Here is a 21,380-nt window from a genome sequence, read left to right on the forward strand (position 1 = left end):
TTACTTTTTCTGGAGAATCCAAATGTGCAATAAAGAATGGGGGTTTCCATTTAAAATTTTAAAGTTAACCCCCGTACTCCGAAGGTTGTGTTTGGTATCATTGGATAGCTTTTTGAAAACTATTTAACACGTGTTATTTTTGTTTTGCTGCTCTGTATATTTCATGAGATATTGAACCGTTTCGGGACTTTTTCCGCACCCTGTAGATATAAAATGGAGTTTAGAAGAGCGAAGTACCACCGTTTCTGTATTGGATTATATGTTCTGCCAATCAAAACAAAATTGTTATAGCCCCTCTTCTGTCATCTTGTGTGGCAACTCAAGGGTTTTCCTTAAGCTTCTAACTCTGTATTGTATTCATCCCATTCGTATTTCTCGGAAGTGACATGCTTTGCCCAACTTAGATGTCTTCATCGAATTATCTACACCATATTTGGTGAGTGGTCTTTCCTCAAAATTTTCGAAAACCTTCAATGTGTGTTCATTCGTGCGATTTAGTGCTGAACTTCCGCGTGTATAATATTAATATCTTGAGAAAAACTTGAAAATCGAAAGATTTTTTTTTTTTTTTTTTTTTTTAAGATTAACCTTAACTCTTAAGAAATTTGCTAATTTTGACTTGCTTTGTGAGTTACTTGTGAGAGTACGAAAAAAAGTGTAAAGTGTGTTAGTGCTAGACTTAATTTTAACACATATTACCATAAAGCATAATACAAGTTCTCTGCGCCTATGCAGTTACTGAAGCAGCTCAAAGTGGTTTGCCGTTAGTGTCCAGGCCAATCGCAGTGTTGAACGGTTGCTTGAAAACTTCTGGTCAGTGTGCTCGCAGAGATTGCTGCATATGCCATTGTAATTTATTTACGTTTCACGACATCCTAGAAGGTCCTCCAAAAGTAAAGAGCCAGAGGTGTCATATCTGGTGAATGTGTTGAGAATCCAATGTACTTCTGTCCAATCCAGTATCAGACGTGCACCGGATATTTTCTTTCACTATCATACGTCATGTCATAGCCGTGAAAATACCGACGTCTGTTTTAGGAAACACCACACTATCTACTGTAATGATAATTCAGTACAATTTAATTTTGAAAGCAATACATAGATACCATCTATTGTGTATACATTTTTTGATGAACTCTTTATGTATTAAATTGCCATCCTTGAAGTGTCTGAATTATTATTTCAGATAAATCAGCAGCTTCATTGGACGAACTATCCTTAGAGGATTTGGGTATGTCTAAGGGTCAGAGAGATCAAATTGGGATTCTGATTCATGTCCTGTATAGTAATCCAAAAATACTTTATGCTCCAAATAACACGGACGCAGACAAAATTATCCGTAAGGTACGTATAATAAATTATTTTAAATTAATTCTACGAGTATTATAAAACTATTTGTGTCAATCAAATAGAATCCCAAATTTTTATTTGTGAAGATATTCGAAGTATTTTACTTTGATACTTTTTTTATGATTACAGGCAAATGAAACCTTCATGCTACTTGATTTGGTAAGCCAATATGCACTCAAGATCCAGAATGTATCGAAAGAAATCAGGTCCTTTTTGAACAGAAATACTACAGAGAGGGACATAGAAACTCTGCATGTCATTCAGAATCAGATCAGAAATTTGCCGAAATCACTGTCTCTGACCGATGATCCATACATTAAAGCGTTCGTGGAAGAATTGGACATTCCAGACAAGGTAAGTTCTTTTAATCACATTTTAGTTAAATATGGCTCAGTATATCTCCAATACTTAAGAGTTTATACGTTTTTTTTTTTTTTAAACACTTTTGCAAATAAAAGGTTTATCCCAAAACGCAAGTTTCATTTCTTCAACAATAATTTTATTATTAATTACACATATTTTGCCAATCGAGCAATTTCACTGCAGTTTTCAGAAATTTGTGTTCAGTTACGAATGTCTTTTAAGATCTCTTAAATTATTGTGATAGATATTTTTACGACTGCCAAATTTAATGCACGCTATAATAGTCATGGCTTTTAATAATTCCCTTCATCATACTTTAAAAGAATAAGTAAATTTAAATGTGTTGAATTAAATGTATTCACCATCAGTCTGCAGTCTCTAGTACAATAGTTTGTATCTAAAATATATACGAAGCATATATGTTTGTTTTTGTGGTATATATAAGGTACCTTTTATTTTTCATCGTATAAATACCTTTTGTTCCTCTTTTATCTCCTGTTATGTGCATGTATGATATAAAAATTATATTTATTTATTTATGAATTAATTAATTTATTTATTTTTTATTTTATTTTATTTTATTTTATTTTTTGACGTTCATAATATTAAATACTGGCATATTAAATACTGACATATACTATCATGTTGTTCTTTATTACAGGAAACATTTTTGAAAGAGCTTTTGAGTATTTCCAATGCGGCATGCAGTTGGACTTCTTTGCTATCTGGAATGAGCTTGAATGTGTTCGATGGCTTTAGGAATGAAGCCAATCTCACCCACTACTTCAAACATAAAGCCTATAATGATAATGTAACAGTCCTTGCAAGTAAGTTATCCTTCCTCGATATTGGGTAAATTTTATTACAAGAAAAGTCGCTCACCGTGTATCTCCGTGTTTATTACTTTAATTGAATATTTCCTTCCTCTCTGGGAACGTCAGCAGCATAGTTTTTATTACTGTATCATCGGATTCTTGCTTTTACATCTATTGTAATTTTTATTTTCTGTAAAGAACAATTAGTGCAGAGTATTAAATAGTTTAATTTCAACTTTTTGATTGCCCTTAATAGTTGTCCCTGTATTTCCCATCAGTTCACTGTTTTTGCAAAAAAATATTTACAATAATAATTTATGCGGAATTCCACAATATGTCTTTAATTCATGCTCTATGTGGTTGTCCCTCAATTTGGTTTTGTTGTTGTAAACATCAATTCCACTGACATATTTAACACTTCATAAATGTGAATTTTGGGACTATCGAAATTAAGTCACTGAATACTTTGCACTAATTGTTCTTTAAAGAAAAAGCTTACAATAGCGTATTGTCTCTCTAAATAAATAGAGGAGTTGTGTGTCTTATTAAGAAATTGAATATTTAAACTAAATCTCTAGATTAACATCTGTGGTAGTTATAGCGATAGTATCCTTTCATAGTTAATGCAAATTGAGGTTAATTGTTAAAGAATAAAATTCCAATTGATACGTATTTATTACATTATAAATCTTTCTTCACAAAACAATAGATTGCAAATTACAGCAGACATATTCAAAATGAATGTGTATTAAGTGTACTTTAAGTCTACTGTTTCATGAATGTTAATTTCACTATTTAAATTACTTTATAGAAAAACGAAAATTTGAATGAACTGATTATAGGTAGGCCTGCCAAGAAACCTCCATGAAAAGTGTTGAAATTATGTTCCCATTTACAAGACAAATTTAATTAAAACAAAAGGTAAACTTACATGAAAAGTTCGAAGCTGTGAAATTCTCATTTCTCAAAAGTTTTGAATAGTTTGCTTCGACCTGTAATCTGTCTCTTTGTGAATAGTCCTTCCCTTCTTCTACCTACTGCCATTTTTGGGAAGTATTTATATGCAGTTTTTAAACACTTTCACTGACATGAAATTCATAAACAACTAATACGTCATACATTCTTATAAATTATTTTGAAGTTGTTTTTCTATTTGCAAGTTCCTATATCTTTTAAAATAAATTCTATTGGTAGGTCTTGAAAATACCTTGAATTACAGTACAATCATGAACAAAAGTTTTTAATATTTCAAAGCTGCAATAAAAGTTTTTAATATTTTAAAGATTATAATAAACGATGTTAACGTTAGTTAACACAATAGGAGATGTAAAAGTAAGGATCCTGTGATACAGTAATAAAAATGGTGCTGATGGCATTCCCAGAGCGGAAGGAAATATTTAATTAAAGTAATAAACACAGAGGGACGAGGTGAGCCACTTCTCTTATGAATATGTGCCCTATAGCTTCTAGAAGTAGATAAATTTTATTACATTTCGCATCGCAGTTCAAATAACTTATAGTGACTGTGTAGAAATTTATCTGAATGACTATATACTGAACGCATTATTGTGCAATTCTTTTAGTCTGATGATATATATAAATTTTAATTCGCTAAACGAATTTGAGAGAGTTAGAGACAAAAACGTCAGCAAAAATCTGTGTAGCTTTAGGTGATGTGATTAGTATGAGATGAGCGAAAGTCATGAGAATCTCTAAGATTTGGGGCTGAGATAATGTTGAATGGAGAAATTTGGACAGTTTTTTTTTTTTTTTTTTTAATTTATTGTAGTTGGTGTGTTTTTGCACGATTCAATAATTTTCGATTTTTTTAGGCGAGCTGTTTGGATAATGCTGACGAAATGATCTTAAAGTAGTTGTTTAGGAACGTTGTAGTGCAGTACATACAGGGTTCTTCGAATTGTCAGGCATAGGGTAGAGAGCGTTTAATATTGTCAAGTGGAATTCTTGAAGGTATTGAACACTATTGGTGGTTTCGATATGACATCAGTCTCGAGACTTTTTATTTATTTATTTATTTATTTAGTTTTAATGTGACGTACAGATCTAGAAAGAAGGTAATGTCTTGAGTGTTGAGGGTACTGTTAAATTTTACTCAAGATTATTGATCAGGTTTTTAAAATTTGCTTTTAGCTTCCCTCTCAGGAGCTAGGCTGTATGGGATGTGGGTCTACAGCTTAATGGGGGGTCTGAGCCACATGAGCTCCCGCCAGGATTGTTGATCGGAGATTGTAAGAATGGTTACAGTGTTAATTGACTATGGCCCACTGGGAAAATATTATCTATGAATCGAAGCCGGACGAAAGGCTAGAGTGAAGAGAGAAGAATTCGCTGCAGGCAAACTATGGATTTGATGAGGTATTAAGGAGCCGTACGAGTGCTCAGAATGGAGTCTTTGATTTGTAGAAAAATCAGCTATTTTCGAATACAAAGTTGTTCACGATTACGACAAACTGAACAAGTTGGATCAAAAATTGGGGCCACGCTAGCTCAATATTAGAACGCTCACCTCTTGTACGTGTATTCTCTGCTTCGATCCGAGCTGTCGCAAAGTGGGTTTAATGGTAGATAAACACAATGTTCGTGACTTTTCTCTCTGTTCTTCCTTTTCCTCCCACTTTCTACATTTCATTCACTATCATCATCACTATCTCCCTTAGGCCCGGAGCGTAATAGTAGGACGTTAAACTAAAAAGAAAAGTAAGAAATTACATGCTGGGCTTTGCGGGACAAGTATTTAGAAATTCTTCAATGGCATTTATATCAAAGGGAAAAAAGTAAATTGAAATTTCTGGCTTTGTCCGACGGTTCTAAAGTAGTCAAATAATTAGTTTAAGTAAATGATAATTAAATAATTGGTGAAAAATGATAATGTGGGAGAAACGAGGGAATCCGAGAAAATCCACAGATACGATGTTGTCCACACATACTCATTTGAAGGGTAAGGGGAAAAAACAAGGAATGTCCATGTGTGTGCTTTATTGGGTGTTTTGTCCTATCTGTTGGTGACTCTTAGTACTATTTGACAGTATATGCTATGCATACCTAAATGTCGAAATGTCCATGTAAAACGGAGCAAAAGATTTGATTACCCTATTCTTTATTACGCGGTTTACAATATAAAAACGCCGTTTTCTCGAAAATCCAGTTTTGTGACATTCCTCCTTTTTTCCCCTTACCCTTCATTTGGCGAATCAGACACACCTCGCAACAGAAGGGAGCGCTTTACCACTGATCAAATGTGCCCCCATGGGTAAGTTGAGTATTGATGTACAATCGAAAATGAAATGAAATGAAATCTTTTAGTTTTATGTCCCAGGGCTAGGCTAAGGAGACGGTGATGATGAGAAATGAATAAAATGGTGGAATGAAAAAAGTGGGAAGAAACGGGAGAATCCCGAGGAAACCCACGCACACAGTGTTTGTCCACTACAAAGTTCACTTGGCGCGAGCTGGGATCGAACCAGGGACTCCATGCACCAGGAATGAACGCTCTAGAACTGAGCCACCGCGGCTCCAGATGATCTACAATCGAGTAACATCTTTGAAGGCTAGGATGATAGTTGGTGATAGGTTGAGTTAAGTTGATTTTGAGTTTAACGTCCCTTCAAGCAGCGATGCTATACGAGACGGAACCTACTGATTAACGTGGAATCCGAACCACATGACCGTGTGCGTGGGTTTTCTCGGGGTTCTCCCGTTTCCTCCCACTTTCTTCATTCCACCATTTCATTCATTTCTCATAATCACCGTCTCCTTTAGCCTAACCGGCATAACCGTGGGACGTAAAACTCAAAGATTTCATTTTCATTTTCATTTTTCCGAACCACATGAGCTCCCGCCGGGAATCGAACCCGACTCTCAGTTGATTATAGAGTTTAGATAATGAGCTCATATCTTTAATAGATAAAAAATGATTTGGGGGTAACGGAAGTGAATGGATGGGAGGCTGTAGAAAGTAGTCGGTGAAAGCTGAGATATATATTCGGTGTGGCTGTCAATACTGGAAGCTATGAGTCTTCCATAGTTGCTGAGTTTGTGGAACTGGGATTTTAGGTTGGAGATAAAATGTCGAGATGAGACTTTCGGAAGAAGATAAAATGTGGAGATTGTGGGGTTTTTGGACCAAAGTTTCAAAATTGCAGTTTGCATAAACACTGAAGCATTATTTGCTATCATGTTTGGATCAGTAACACAATATGAACAGTTAAAAAGTACACACAGAATAGTTAAAATTATACAACGTAAAGAGAAACAAATATAAAATGACAAGGAGCAGAAGCCAAGCAACAGGACGTTAAGTCTCGTATCCTCGGTGCTGAAAGAGACGTTAACTTCAAACTAACAATTTTCTTAACAAATGAGGTAGTGCAAAGATTAAAGAAGATACAAGGAAATGAATATTCAAATAATAATAATAATAATACTAATACTACTACTACTACTACTACTACTACTACTACTACTACTACTACTAATAATAATAATAATAATAATAATAATAATAATAATAATAATTTAATACTTGTACAATATGGTACACTTTAACTAGCGATAACACCTTATGTAGCAGGATTTTTTTTGCCGAAATCATAGCAGGAATATAATTGTTCTATTAAGATTCCCAGGGAACATCCACTTACTAATATTAATTTTAATTATTTTTACTATTATTGTGATTATTTATGTATATACAAGGGCTGTCCAGAAAGTACCAGACGTTTTGGCCTATCGCGGCAGTGGGCAAGGCTAGAGACGCCATCTTAGTGTCAGAACGTTGCCACACTCAGTACACATCCAGCTGTGGTAGCGTGAGAACTGTGCCACACTTACTGTGCTTTCTGTGACGTGTTACAATGTGCGCTGCAATAGAAAATCCTGCCTTTTGTCAGGTGTGTTCTGTGATCAGGTTTTTGTTGGGAAGAAACTACAAGCCAATTGGAGTCCATGCCAACTGTGTAAAGTGTACAGACGTGGAATAATGAATGAAGGTCGAGTAAGGCAATTCTGCATTGATTTTAAAAGTGGCTGTACCAACGTTCACGATGAGAACCGCTCACCAGAGGTGTTCGATCACCCACTATACAGCTCGGATTTGGCGCCGAGCTACTACCATCTCTTCCCAGCGATGAAGACATGGCTCGCTACACAACGCTTTGTACTGACGCCGAACTGCATACCCGTTTAAGCCAGTGGTTGAAATAGCAGGCGGCACATTTCTACCGCGACAGTATTGAAAAACTTGTGCCATGGTATGGTAAGTGCCTTAATTTGCTTGGACATTATGTGGAAAAATAGCTTAAGAGTGTACCTTTCACATGTATATAATACAATTTGGTTTGTACATTCTGTTACTTTTTTAATTTCAAAATGTCTGTTACTTTCTGGATAGCCCTCGTATCTGAGAAGATACGGTTTATTGACCTATTAAATTTGCTAGTTTTTTCATCTTATAGTAATGATTTTAATTAAAATTTTAGGTGTGATATTCCAAATGGGCGAGAATGGTAAAATGCCGAACCACATGATCTACAAGATTAGACAGAATGCATCGTTTACAGCGGAAACCAATCTTGTTAGAAACAGGTTTTGGTTCCCAGGGCCAAGAAGTTGGGGCTACGGATATTACGAGTTTGGTTTCGTTTGGATCCAGGTATTCAATGTTTATATTGCGATATCTACAAAGTAGGTGACCTATTTGATAAAGTATTGTTAAAGTTGAATTCCCTTGATAGAAGTTTCTGTACAGATTTTTAATATGAGGAAGTATACTTAGTAAGTCTCAATAACGAAGCAATTTAGTATCTGAGTGTACCTTTCGTCTTCTAAGAACAGAAATCATGAGTTTGTTCTTAAAGAAATTATTGGAGAATTATTGGAGAAAATAATTAATATTTTAATAGATTAACTAAACAAATAAATACTTGAGAAAGATAAAGAAATCGGTAACATAAAAAATGAGTAAATTTTCGAATTGCAAATTTTATTTCTACAATTTCTTGATGTTCTAATTCCGTCTCTTTATTGTGTATCGTTAGGCAGTTTCGTATCTTCTGCATATCATATCGTATCTTCTGCATATCATTATTGAAGCGTTAATTCATATTGAACATACGGTAATAAATGATGGTAAAATCTTTAATATAACGAAAACTAGAACTCACAAAGAAAGGAAAAAATAATATTAATAATTTTACATTGCAGAACATGGCTTTTGGCTGCTTGCATGAGCAGGTCGGCTTACCGAATTTAGCAGACGAGCAGAAATCTGAAGGAGCATGATGTAATACTTTTCTCCAATGATGCAGGGTCTTTCGAATACGGGGCTTCGGGCGACCGCCTCAATTGCTCCAGCCATGAGACGGCCCTGTGTATATATATGTATATAAGTAGAGCTTACAGGAATTTGTTTTCGAGCTAGGATGCTTCAGAAATAATTTTGCGAGAAAAAGGTTTTCGATTCGTGTGTATTAGTTTCCAATAGAAAAATACTTCCCAAAGTTTGGTGGTATGTTTCCCCAGGTTCTCTATAATAAGAAGAAAGAAATCCTAGCATGGGCATATAAAAGAGTAATTTGTATTCATGTAATTGTTCACAGAAAGAAAAAGGAAAGAGAAGTAATTGGAAGCTTTGATCTTTTAAGCTACAATAGTTCATCCTCGACACGTAGAGAAGAGAAGAGTGTCTGTCTGTATATCACTTGTTAAGCTATATTGAATATTATGATAAACATTCAAGTTGTTAGGTCTGTTTCTTTGTTGTTACTTTATTCGAACGGTAGTTCTCTCTCAGTATATCCACCTCTTTCTTGAAACCTTTCTCCAGCATTGACTTGTTTATTCACCTTAACATTGAATATGGTTGAGAGTGACATACAAGCGAACATTTTTTGTGTCATTCTAAGTCCCAAGGCTTGCTAGTGTTTTATCTTTTCTCTCCTTTTTCTTGTCTGTGTTCCGTAAATGAGCCTTGTAGGCTCGAAAGCTCTTGTTTGTGTTTAATGTTTATTTTTTGTAAATGTCAATGTGTATTTTTTGTAAGTATTGGTTTAGCACCAATAATTTCAACACATGAAAGTCAAAATAACTTGTCATTTAACGCATCTCTCTCTCTCTCTCTCTCTCTCTCTCTCTCTCTCTCTCTCTCTCTCTATATATATATATATATATATATATATATATATATATATATATATATATATATATATATATCGATTGTTTAGAACCTGAATACACTTGGAGCACTAAATAAAAGCAATTAGCTTTCAAGTTTCAGATTGATCGTCGATAAAGTTAGTGTGGAGGAAAAAGGAGATACAGTACTAAAGAGAGAGAGAAAGAGACCCCGTCGTGGGTCACTGAGAGTAATATTGAATATTATTACGTTGAAATTGATTAATTAGTACAGCATTCAATATGACTGACAGTAACAAGCGACTGAACGTACTCTCACTAGTACTTTTGCTTCTCTCTTCGGCATGTAAATACGTATTATTTTGGGTTAGGTTATATTTAATTACATATAGAAAATTATGTTATTTTTATTTTATGTTATGGTTATTTTTGTACAGGATATTTTGGAACGTGCAATGATCAGCCTTTATGCTGGGAAAGATGTGAGTGGACCTGGATCCTACATTCATCAGTTTCCGTATCCTTGCTACATGGAAGATCAGTTTCTATTCATGATCAAACATGTTATGCCACTTTGTCTGACTGTGTCATGGGTATACTCAGTTTCAATGCTTGTTCAGAGAATTGTCTATGAAAAGGAACAGCGTCTCAAAGAGGTAAGGAACGAACGTTTCAATAAAGATTACTACTTTATTCTTTTCTTATTTTAAGTGGATTTTAATACTACCATACAGAGTAGGCTCACAATTATCTGATTCTCGACTAACCGAGCCTTTGATTACTGCTATCGCCAACTGTTTGGGCTCAGGCGTCTGTCATTGTGTATCACTATAACATCGCAGCATCAAAGAGAGGGCAAAAGATATCGCAGAGTACAATCATTGACTTTTTCAAAACATAAGTTCTGCAGGTACTGTATATACGTAAATATATATATATATATATATATATATATATATATATATATTATAAATAAATGTTAGTATACTGTAATAAGAAATTCCTGTATTTAAAAAATGTTTTGTCGTTTATAGTACGTGCTACTGTATCTAATCACAGTTGATCTCCATATTATCAGAGTTTTTGCGTATCCGAGGTAGGCTTGGTCCCAATTACCTTGGATAATTACGAATCTACTATATTATACATACATATAGGTGCTGCGATGACTCAGATGTAGAGCGCTTACCTCTGGTGCTTGAGGTCATTAATTCGATTCCAGATCCCCAAGTGGGCTTTGTGGTGAACACCGTGTGCGTAGGTTTTCTCAGGGTTCTCTCCCACTTTCACTCTCATTGTCCATCTCATCATCACCCGCTCGCTTAGCCGGTGCTTAATTGTAGCACGTTAAACTGAGAATATATATATAGTGCAAATGGAAGCTAACAGTTAAAATTTTAAAAATATACATGGGAGCAAATGTAAAGATTAAGTTCCACAATACGGAAATGATGTCAGTTTTAATCACCATTGCGTACTTTCTTGCATATATGTAGTTCATTGAGAAAGCCAATAATCTGTCATTTTTTGTGCTTTACTCTTGATTATTTTGTGTCTAGTAGAGCTATTGAATATTGTACTTTTCAGATATTACATTTATATCATAATGATAATGACAGGCTGCTTAGTGCTGAAATGCCGCGTATCCGCTTAAAACGATGGTAATCATGTATGTAATATTAATTTTTTTAATTACCGATTCACTTTGTAACCATCATTTTACATAGTAAGAAAATACAGCAGATCTTATCTCTTTGGTGCGAGTCTGCACTTTTTATACGAGCGTAATTATTTGTACCTTTAGTTAATTTTGTTTAAGCAAGTTTTAAAAACACCTTAGAAATTTTATTTATTTTTAAGGTTATGAAGATGATGGGCCTTGCAAATGGAGTACATTGGGTTGCATGGTTCATTACCAGCTTTTTACAAATGTCAATAAAAGTGGTTATCCTTACAGCAATCTTGAAATACGGGAAAGTGCTCACATATAGCAATATGTGGATCATATTTGGAGTATTGGAGACGTTTGCTGTTTCTATTATAATGTTTTCGTAAGTTGAAAAATTTACCTTTAATAGAAGTGTAGTAGAATTGGGGAAAATACTAGTAAAAATATATTAGTGTTTGCTATTACGATATATAATGCATGTCTTGTGAGAGGTAATTGTCTCTAGTACACATTAATAAGTGTCGTAATGAAACACTTAGAAATAAAAATATGTACTAATAAGAAAGATTCGATATTTTTAATGGAGTTAAATCAAAGTTCGTAATGACAGTTCGGAAATTGAAATATTGCGTAAGAAAAGTTATTTTACGATAGTGGTAAGTTTAAAATGTAGTATTGATTTGTTAGTATCCAATGAGCACTTTCGTACGAGAAGTGTGCTGGTATACTACTAGAAGGGTTTATTCCGGATGAGGCTCAAGATTTTTCCACGATGACCAAGTGTTGTGAAGATAAATGGAGAGGTGCATGAATAAAGAAGTAGCGGACTGTGGGTCAAAATAACTAGAAATAGTGAGTGTCGTTTGAAGTTCATATATGGGTATTACTCGTAATGCGTTAAGGTTAATATTTTTATGCTCATTCTGTGATAAAGAGTAAAAGTTACCTTCAGTTGCTTAAGATCAGTTTATTTTTATTTTTATTTTTATTTATTTATTTTTTTGCGACTATTTCGGTTGAACAATTCTACAACCATCTACAAGCCATTTTCTCAGAAGTCAATTGAAATCAAATATAAATAATAACAAAGAGCGCCTCTATCTTAACTTCGTGATAGCAGTGAGATGGGAGCCACTCTTAGCTGATATTTATAGCGTCTTGAAAGCTATTATTCTTAAGTTTTAATACTTATACAAGTTCACTTAAGGTATCCTACAAACAAAAGTATACTTCATGCTTCAAAAAATTGAGACATCTAGTAGGGTTTGATTAATTGTTATTCAATCGACATCTGAGGCCCGTAGATGGGTGTAAATTGTTCAACCGAAATATTTGCCAAGGATAAACTGTATTTACGCAATATAAGGTAACTTTTATCCTTTCTCATATATGTGCTACCTGATCTATGCTATCACGTGGGGCCGCGGTGGCTCAGTGGTAGAGAGTTCACCTCTGGTGCATAGGGTCCTTGGTTCGATCCCAGCTCACGCCAAGTGAACTTTGTGGTCGATAAATACCGTGTGCGTGGGTTTTCTCGGGGTTCTCCCGTTTCCTCCCACTTTCTTTATTCCACCACTTCATCATTCATTTTTCATCATCACCGTCTCCTTTAGCCTAGCCGGCATAATCGTGGGACGTAAAACTTTATTCCATTTTTTTCTATGGCATCACGTGAACTCAGTCGAACATGCACCATCAGATGAATCACAGTACTGTATTAGTTGCAAGAGAATGTCATTGTTTCCAACCTTCAAGCTCTTTGTCTTATATTTTGAATGATTAGTGAACTCTTAAAAAAATTTTATTGCTGTTTTTCAGGTTTCTTGTGAGTGTATTGTATTCAAAGGCAAAGCTGGCAGCTGCATGTGCAGGAATAATATACTTCTTGAGCTACGTTCCGTATATGTATATTTCTGTGAGAGAAGAATCTGCTCATGATGTCATTCCTGTGTGGGTGAAATCATTAACTGTAAGTCGTTAGGTCGTCGTATTAAAATTATACTTATATATCTGCAGTCATAGACATCGTTCTATTATGCTTCTAATCCAAAAGTTTAAAATAATAATCCATTAGAACTATTTTTCAAAGTTTGTATTTCGAAATAAGTTTCGAATTATAACCTAGACAGAAAATGCAGGTGGTTTACAGGCGCCTGTGAAACACACATAAACAGGCATATTTTTACAGGCGCCTGTACATGCGCCTGAAAATGGAACACTTTTAAATGCATGGGACAGGTATCGATTTTTTTCACGATCATTGCATGTTCATTTCACGGAAACAGGTAGTTTTCATGTTGATACGGTTGCAATCTTGCAACGTGAAAAATGCGTGTAAACAACATGTAGAGAGCGGAAAAACATGTACGTAACCGGCATTTTCCATGTAGTTGACATATACGTTACCTCATGAGGATCTGACGACAGCTGCTTTTCATTTGATAAAAATGTAATTGACATGTTAAATACATGTGAAATACAGGTGTTAGCGAATTAGTGGGCATGTTAGCGGAATATACATGTAAAGTGCATCGCATTAAGTACTATACATGACTCAGGACCTTGCATATGTGCATGACAAACTGGAGACTTGATGCCTGAATATTACATGTTTCCTACACCTGTAACATTAATGATTCATTCCAATCAACCTTGTTCATTGCATGCACCTAACCCATTTATTAGCAATCATGATCATTGCATTTTCCGTTTACCTGCACATTGCATATAGGTGAGTTTACACTTCGCATGTACACGGAGATAATAAGGCAATGTATTCAGTTGTAATCCCATGTATTATACATGTGTCAGGACCTTGCATAGCGAATGTCGAATTGGAGACTTGTGCCTGAATATTGCATGTCTCCTAAGCCTATAACGTGAATGTTTAGCCCCAATCCACCTTGTTCACAACACGTATCTGTTTAATCCATTTATTGGCAATCATGATCATTGTATGTTTCTGTTCTCCTGTACATTGCCTGTACACTGCATGTAGGGGAGTTACACACTTCGCATGTAGACGAAAATAAATGTAAAATAACTAGAGACCGGATGTTTAGGCACTAAAAACCTAAAAAATAGGCAGGCAAATAGGCACTAAAAATTTAAAAAATAGGCACTAAAATGTAGCTCGAAATAATGAAGATAAATACTCAATACCATTAAAAAATAGATTCAAGTCTTAAATAATGCTCAAAGAATATAGAAACATACTTCTTTGTCAATATCTTCTTTTATTGTATATATAAAAACGAAGCTTGTTATGTATTCCATATATACTGGGTGAACCTGGAAGATGTACACATACTTCGGGAGGTGATTCGTGACATCAAAAGAATACAAAAAGTCCTCTTGCATGTTGTGGAATTCCGCGTCGTATACGAGTGACAGGGGGGGCCAACTTGGAATTGAAAATCGAATCCTGACAATTGGAGCGAGACATAAAAGTGTGCACATACTTTGGGAGGTGATTCGTGACATTCAAGAGGACTTTTTGTCTTCTTTTCATGTCACGAATCAGCTCCCAAAGTATGTGCACATCTATCTGTTCCGTTCCAATTGTCAGGATTCAATTTTGGATTCCAAGTTGGCACCCCTGTCACTCGTACACGACGCGGAATTCCACATGCAACAGGACTTTTTGTCTTCTTTTCATGTCACGAATCAGCTCCCAAAGTACGTGCACATCTATCTGTTCCATTCCAATTGTCAAGATTCGATTTTCGATTCCAAGTTGGCATCATTATCACTCGCACACGACACGGAACTCGACAAACTACAAGAGAACTTTTTGTCTTCTTTTGATATCATTAATCACCTCGGAAGTATGTGCACATCTTTGAAGTTCACCCTGTGTATATATTGTAACGTACCACGTGTTTGTAAACACAAGCCTAATATACGTATATATGTATGTATTATTTATATTATATAAATTACCGGTATATATTTTCCCAATGAAGGTTTATTTAGAAGAAAATGCATAAAATAGGCAACAGTAGGCACAAAAGCAATTATTTAGGCAGTAAAGGTCGAAATAGGCAAAATAAAATTGGCTTAAATCGAAACTATAACCCCCTATATAAACTTTAAAACGTTATTTTTGATCATGTATTTAATATTAAAGAATAGGCATTTTGCCTAACATCCGGTCTCTAAAAATAACATATTCTACATCATGCGTTTTCCATGCTGTACGCAAATACATGGTATTTACATGTAATGCGAATGTCACACATGTATATTACATGTTGATAAACAGGCAACTTCCTTGTACGTTTCATTCTTACTGTATTGCGAATGTTATCAACAATCCATTCAAGGTACTTTACATGTACGTATTTCCTCCATTTACTTGCATGTGAGTGACTACGAGTACATTGCATGTTCTCATTTTAATGTATAGGCTCTGTACAACGCGTGTTTTCGTGCAAAATTTCCAACAGAAGTTTAATACTTTTTCGACATACATATCACCTGAAAACAATGTGCCTGTAATATTTTTTTACATGTGTTTTCGCCGAAACAGACGCCTGTATAATGCCTGTCAAAATCTGACAGGCTTTTATAGGCAGTTCCATGTACAAAACATTGCATGTTCCCTCAAAAATTTTCATAATAGAACTCAAGTTACCTGTGTTGGAATATAAGAGATTGACGCGAATATTTTAAATTCTAAAATGTACTGTTTTTCTGGAAGGAAGAAAGAAAGAAAACTTGTAAAGGTTAAATTGCTTACTTTCAGCGTGTGTATATTATGGTTTCATTTGATTACCGAAAGGAATGTTTGGAAGATTAACACTTTGGATTAATAATTGAATAAGTAAGAAATGAGACAAAATTGTCAGCTATCTTGTATTGACAATATTCCTAGCTGGATTGTTGAAAATTTGTTATTACAACATCCGAAAGATTAAATGATCATTTTATTTTGCAGTCATTACTGGCTCCAACTGCGTTTGGTCTTGGTGCTAAGTATTTTGCTTTCTATGAGGAAATTGGAGTGGGAGCTCAGTGGAGTAATATGGCGGTTTCTCCAGTAGAAGATGATGCATATAATTTGTGGAACGTGACTGTGATGCTGATTATTGACGCATTTGTATATGCTATCTTAGTTTGGTACATAGAGAATGTGCATCCTGGTTAGTTTATTTTATTTATTAATGCTAGTTCGTAATTAAATGTAGAGGTTTGCAGTAGACATTGATACAGATCAGGCGCGCGTTCTTTTTGGCATAGAAAAAAGGGCAGGAACCAGTTTCTCTTTGTGATATCATAGCTCCTGAATTAATGTGCTTTATCATTACAGCACATGTTAAAGATAAATCAGTGAGTGCACAGTGGCATTAATTGAACACTCGAGCATGGTTAGGCTTTGTCGCGGCAAACCCGGGTTTGATTTCCGGTGGGATTTCATGTTCAGATCCCACGTTAAGTTGTAGGTTCATGTCTCATATAGCCTCGTTGCTGAACGGGGCGCTAAACTGTAAATCAAGCTCCAATTTGAGCTACACATTCAAATATACGTGCTCTCGAGTTTCATTAGTACCTGCTGAAGTGTCAATGAAAGAACTCTAATAATACTAGTTTTATGATATATAATACTACTATTTAAACAGAGTCAACATAACTTCTAACACATCATGTCATATAGGCCTTCAGTTGATACCTTAATTCCCATTTTTCTGAGGCAAAAGGAAAAGAAAAGCAAAGTGAGTTAAATGACCAAATTCATAACGTTAAAACAAATAGTGATTCATTTTAATAATACGAATTGTAATACGCAGTGGTAATAAATTACCTTGGAATATTTTCACATTATAAATAAATTCTACATGTAACACATTTACCAATATTTTGTAAGATTTTGATCAGATAATTGCAAGGGAAATGATTCATTAAATCTCGTCATTTACTTTTGATTCTGTATTTAGTTTTCTAATATATATTATATTTAATTATTATGATTATTATTTGTTCTCAGTTTGGTACTAGATGAAATGTCCAGAAAATGTTCTTACGTATTTCTTGTATGATCTTTCATTTATCTCATTTTTCGTTCTCTCCGCAGTAATTTATTTTGCCCTTCTCCCTTACTTTCGTGTCTCTCTCTTCCCTTCTTTTTAAATCTCTTTTCAGTTGATGTATTGTATAAAAGACTTTTTGTCTGTCTTTTATGAGCTTCCTGTAATATATAACATCAGATTTGTGAATATTATTGAGCTTTTTGTGCAAGAGATTGCGTTAGTATCCCAAATCGCAGAGTATATGAGTCGAAACGGATTCGACTTAATGTAATTTGAGAGCTGAAGTTAGTAGATGTAGAAAATGTGTTGGGATACCTATAATCAGACGTAAAGTGTTTATTGCGCCGTGAAGATGAGTGATCTTTCCGCAAAACTGCCCTACATTTTACAATTTTATTTCGATACAGGCTCAAATGCTGCACAGACCCGTGAAGAAACTTGTGTTTTTGTGGTTCAAGATACGTTATCAAAAGCTACAGCCAAAAGATAGTTCAATCGCTTTCGCCCTGAAATTTCTGTCCAAGATGTTCCTTATAGTGGGCGACCAGCCACAGAAAAAAAAAAACTGCATAATATTCGGACAAAAGTCGAGCAAGACCGGCGTGTAAGCAGTTATGACATTGCTAATGACCAAAATATATATAAGTAATTTAGCCATTTGGAGAAACCTGGCTACAAAAAGAATCTCGACGTTTGGATACCAAATGATCTGGTCCAAAATCATTTCCTCGATCGAATTACTACCTGCTAATCTCTACTGAAACGTAACGAACTCGAGCTATGAAATTGATTATGAAATGTGAATAATCTATGACAATAATGTGCGAAACAAATCGTGGTCGAAGCGAGGATAAGCTCCACAGTCTATAGTAAATTCCACACTGACGCCCAGGAGGTTATGATGTACATTTGTTGAGATTGGAAGAGCATCGAGCGTTACGAGCTGCTGCCGCCGGGTAGAACGATAGACTCGCACCTGTATTGACGACAATTAGCGCGAGCAATTCATTACTCGACCAGTTCATTGTTACTTAGCAATTCAAAAGAATCGACTGAAACTGGTCAAGAGAAAGGGTGTCGTATACTACGCTGACACCACCAGACCGCATACATCTTTAACGACCCGTCAGGAGTTGAGTAAACTTGGCTGGGAGGTTTTAACATCCACCATATAGCCCTAACCTGATACTATCCGATTACTTTTTTTTTTTTTTTTAACCGTAAACCACAGAAGTTATAAGGCGACGGAATTATGGTGTTGCTGAAAAAATAGCAGGATATCATTCACCAAAAGGGCGTTTCAAGATAAATTGCTTCACCTATATATACCTAGAGATCCTTATGAATTTAATGGAAATATATGAGCAATCAGTGCCCTCTTGTCTACAGCTGATTTCAAGTCCGAGTAACAGATATGATAGTAATTCTTAAGAAAACACAATGTATTAATCGAAATCGGATACTTCAAATGAGAATTATCTTTATTACATTATTTATATTCGCAGACTTCCAGTATAAGATAATATATATATATATATATATATATATATATATATATATATTCTCTTGTACGGGAACGCTTTCTACTTTAAGGAATAAGCTTGAATCGGAGCCTCAAAGTAAACGTGCTAAGTTTAATCAAAATCGGACAGATTTTATCGTGGAATACACACATCATACACACACACAAATACATTCAGTCTTAAGTATTAAGTATTATTAATATGTAAAGAATAATGTTTTAGTTGAATGAATGTAATATTTTTCCCTCAAATAGGTGCCTACGGTTTACCCAAACCATGGTATTTTCCGCTCACCAAAAGTTATTGGTATGGTAGCTCGTCAGCAGAAGAAGAATGCATGTCATTAATTACGATTTTGAAAAAGCTATGGAAAAAGAAGGGTTTCATTCACTTCGCAAATGAGGAACAAGCATGTGCAATGGAGTCTTCTGCCGGTGGGTATTTACTTGTGAAGATTACTTTATAATATCAAATTGTGTACTTCAGTATTACTTTTCCAAGGAATCATAATAATTATAATAAAATCTCTCTCTCTCTGTCTGTCTCTCTCTCTCTCTCTCTCTCTCTCTCTATATATATATATATATATAAAATATGTTTTGCTTTTTGTTTACTTGTGTAAGACCTATATTTTCTGAGATTATTCTATTTTGTATTTCAATTAGAAAGAAGTTTGAAAATAATAGTAATAAAGAAATAATCGTAGAGCTTCTAATAATGTCTGCCAAAGGACACATCTTCTGCTAACAGAATTAAGAAACCAGTGTATATTCAGGCCCAAAAGTTACTAGTAAGCGAGAATTGTATTGTAAAGTATTTCTGAATGCGTGAAACATCTGTAACGTTCTTGATGCATAAACTTGTATTAGTATGGTAGTTAAGGCACTTCTCTTTGAGTGCTTTGTTCTGAAATTTGATTTTCTTTTGTGGATCCATTCCTCATTTATTTAGAGTTCAACCATAGCAAAATAACTGGAAAAATGTTCATTTTTGTTACACGTTTTCTAGATAAAAGAGAAAGTTTATTAACTTATGCCGAGGTGGAGTATTTGCTGTAATTCTAGATATATTTCCACTAGTATACCTTAGTCATTTGTATAAAAATGCTCAAGTTGAAAATATGATAACAAGAATATTTGATCTAAGACGTGCTTGATGGAATAGATGGGTGAGCATAAAGTAGCAGCGTTCTGAATTGCATAAAGTAGCATACCAACCCTAGTAAATACTAGAGAGACGAACAAATTTGAAAAGATAAATACGAATATAAGTAGGTTGATAAAGATTTCAAAGATAATATTTTTTTAAATCAGTTAAATACAATATTCCTCTCAATATATAATCTTATTACTTTCTTGCTGTCGCATATGATAAATTAAGTTCATTATTTATTTATTTATTTATTTATTTATTTATTTATTTTGTGAAGTAGGAGATGATTATTTGTTTGAAGCTGACCCTGATCATCTTCCACTTGGAGTCTGCATTGACGGCTTATCCAAGAAGTACAAAAACAGTAATAAGTATGCTGTTAATAAGTTAACAATCAATCTTTATGAAGGACAAATTACATCACTGTTAGGACACAATGGAGCTGGGAAAACAACAACAATGTGAGTATTCGTTGCAGGGATAAGACATGAATCTTGTAGAAAAAAAAACCCTGAAAATAGCGTTTGTATTCAAATAATTGCTTGGTACTGTGAAATCATTAATTCACCTTAGGTTATTATTGAATTGTACTAAACTTTTATGGCGTACGATTAGCAGTTCCATATCAGGAAGAATAAGGCTAAGTAAAATTTGTACCATTTTCCTTTTTTTTCTCCAAATAACTACGTAAAAAACATTTCTTCAGATAATAGAACTTGAGAGATGTAGTAAGCAGGGTGATAAGAATTAATGATTATAACGGCTGTCTCACAAGTACTTCTCAATGAATCATACAATTCTGGAGAGCTAGTTCTGTATTACATTTGTTGTTATGAAAGGTTTAGTGCAAAGTGTTTATAGGAGCAGGGTTAGAGCGTTGGACTCACGTCCATGTGTACTCGGGTTCGATTCCTGGCGGAGCTCATGTGGTTTGGATTCCACGTTAATCAGTAGGTCCACGTTTCATATAGCCTCGCTGCTGAACGGGACGTTAAACTTAAAATCAACTCAACTCAACTCATGTCCATATGATCCGGGTCCGATTTCCAGCCGGTGCTTTCTAATTTTCGGTGCCCACCCAGCGTCGTGAGGCAAACTGGGGAGTCACTTAAATGAAAGGTGTGACGGCTACTTGGTCTAGAAAGCTCCCAATACGCCGGTTAGTGACAGGCGACGCAGTGCGTTGACCACGTGCTCGTCGCTGAGCTGGACGTAGTTAAACCAGTCGCTGACAGATGGCATTGGAGCAGACTCAGGTTCACAATTGTGCTGTTATGCCAAGTGATGTGGGTTTTGGTTTATAGGAGCAAAAAAAAAAAAAAAAAAA

At 34.8% G+C, this 21,380-nt stretch overlaps 1 protein-coding gene across 5 annotated transcripts in view; it reads left to right on the top strand.

Moving 5' to 3' along the window:
• The window catches only part of LOC145685785 (ATP-binding cassette sub-family A member 2-like), a 203,752-nt gene that overhangs the window by 91,968 nt on the left and 90,404 nt on the right, over positions 1-21,380 (top strand). For 4 of the 5 annotated variants that reach the window (XM_081758317.1, XM_081758345.1, XM_081758325.1 and 1 more), the window contains 10 exons: positions 1,187-1,344; positions 1,480-1,704; positions 2,375-2,540; positions 8,027-8,199; positions 10,118-10,336; positions 11,541-11,731; positions 13,168-13,318; positions 16,289-16,493; positions 19,156-19,335; positions 20,331-20,514. In XM_081758317.1, coding sequence (XP_081614443.1) covers positions 1,187-1,344; positions 1,480-1,704; positions 2,375-2,540; positions 8,027-8,199; positions 10,118-10,336; positions 11,541-11,731; positions 13,168-13,318; positions 16,289-16,493; positions 19,156-19,335; positions 20,331-20,514 — 1,852 coding nt within the window. The remainder of the gene's footprint in view (positions 1-1,186; positions 1,345-1,479; positions 1,705-2,374; positions 2,541-8,026; positions 8,200-10,117; positions 10,337-11,540; positions 11,732-13,167; positions 13,319-16,288; positions 16,494-19,155; positions 19,336-20,330; positions 20,515-21,380) is intronic. The other variant, XM_081758336.1, reaches the window with a different exon arrangement.

Source organism: Thermobia domestica, chromosome 1, assembly GCF_964235325.1.
Source record: "Thermobia domestica chromosome 1, izTheDome1.hap1.1, whole genome shotgun sequence".
Taxonomy (NCBI): Eukaryota; Metazoa; Arthropoda; class Insecta; order Zygentoma; family Lepismatidae; genus Thermobia; species Thermobia domestica.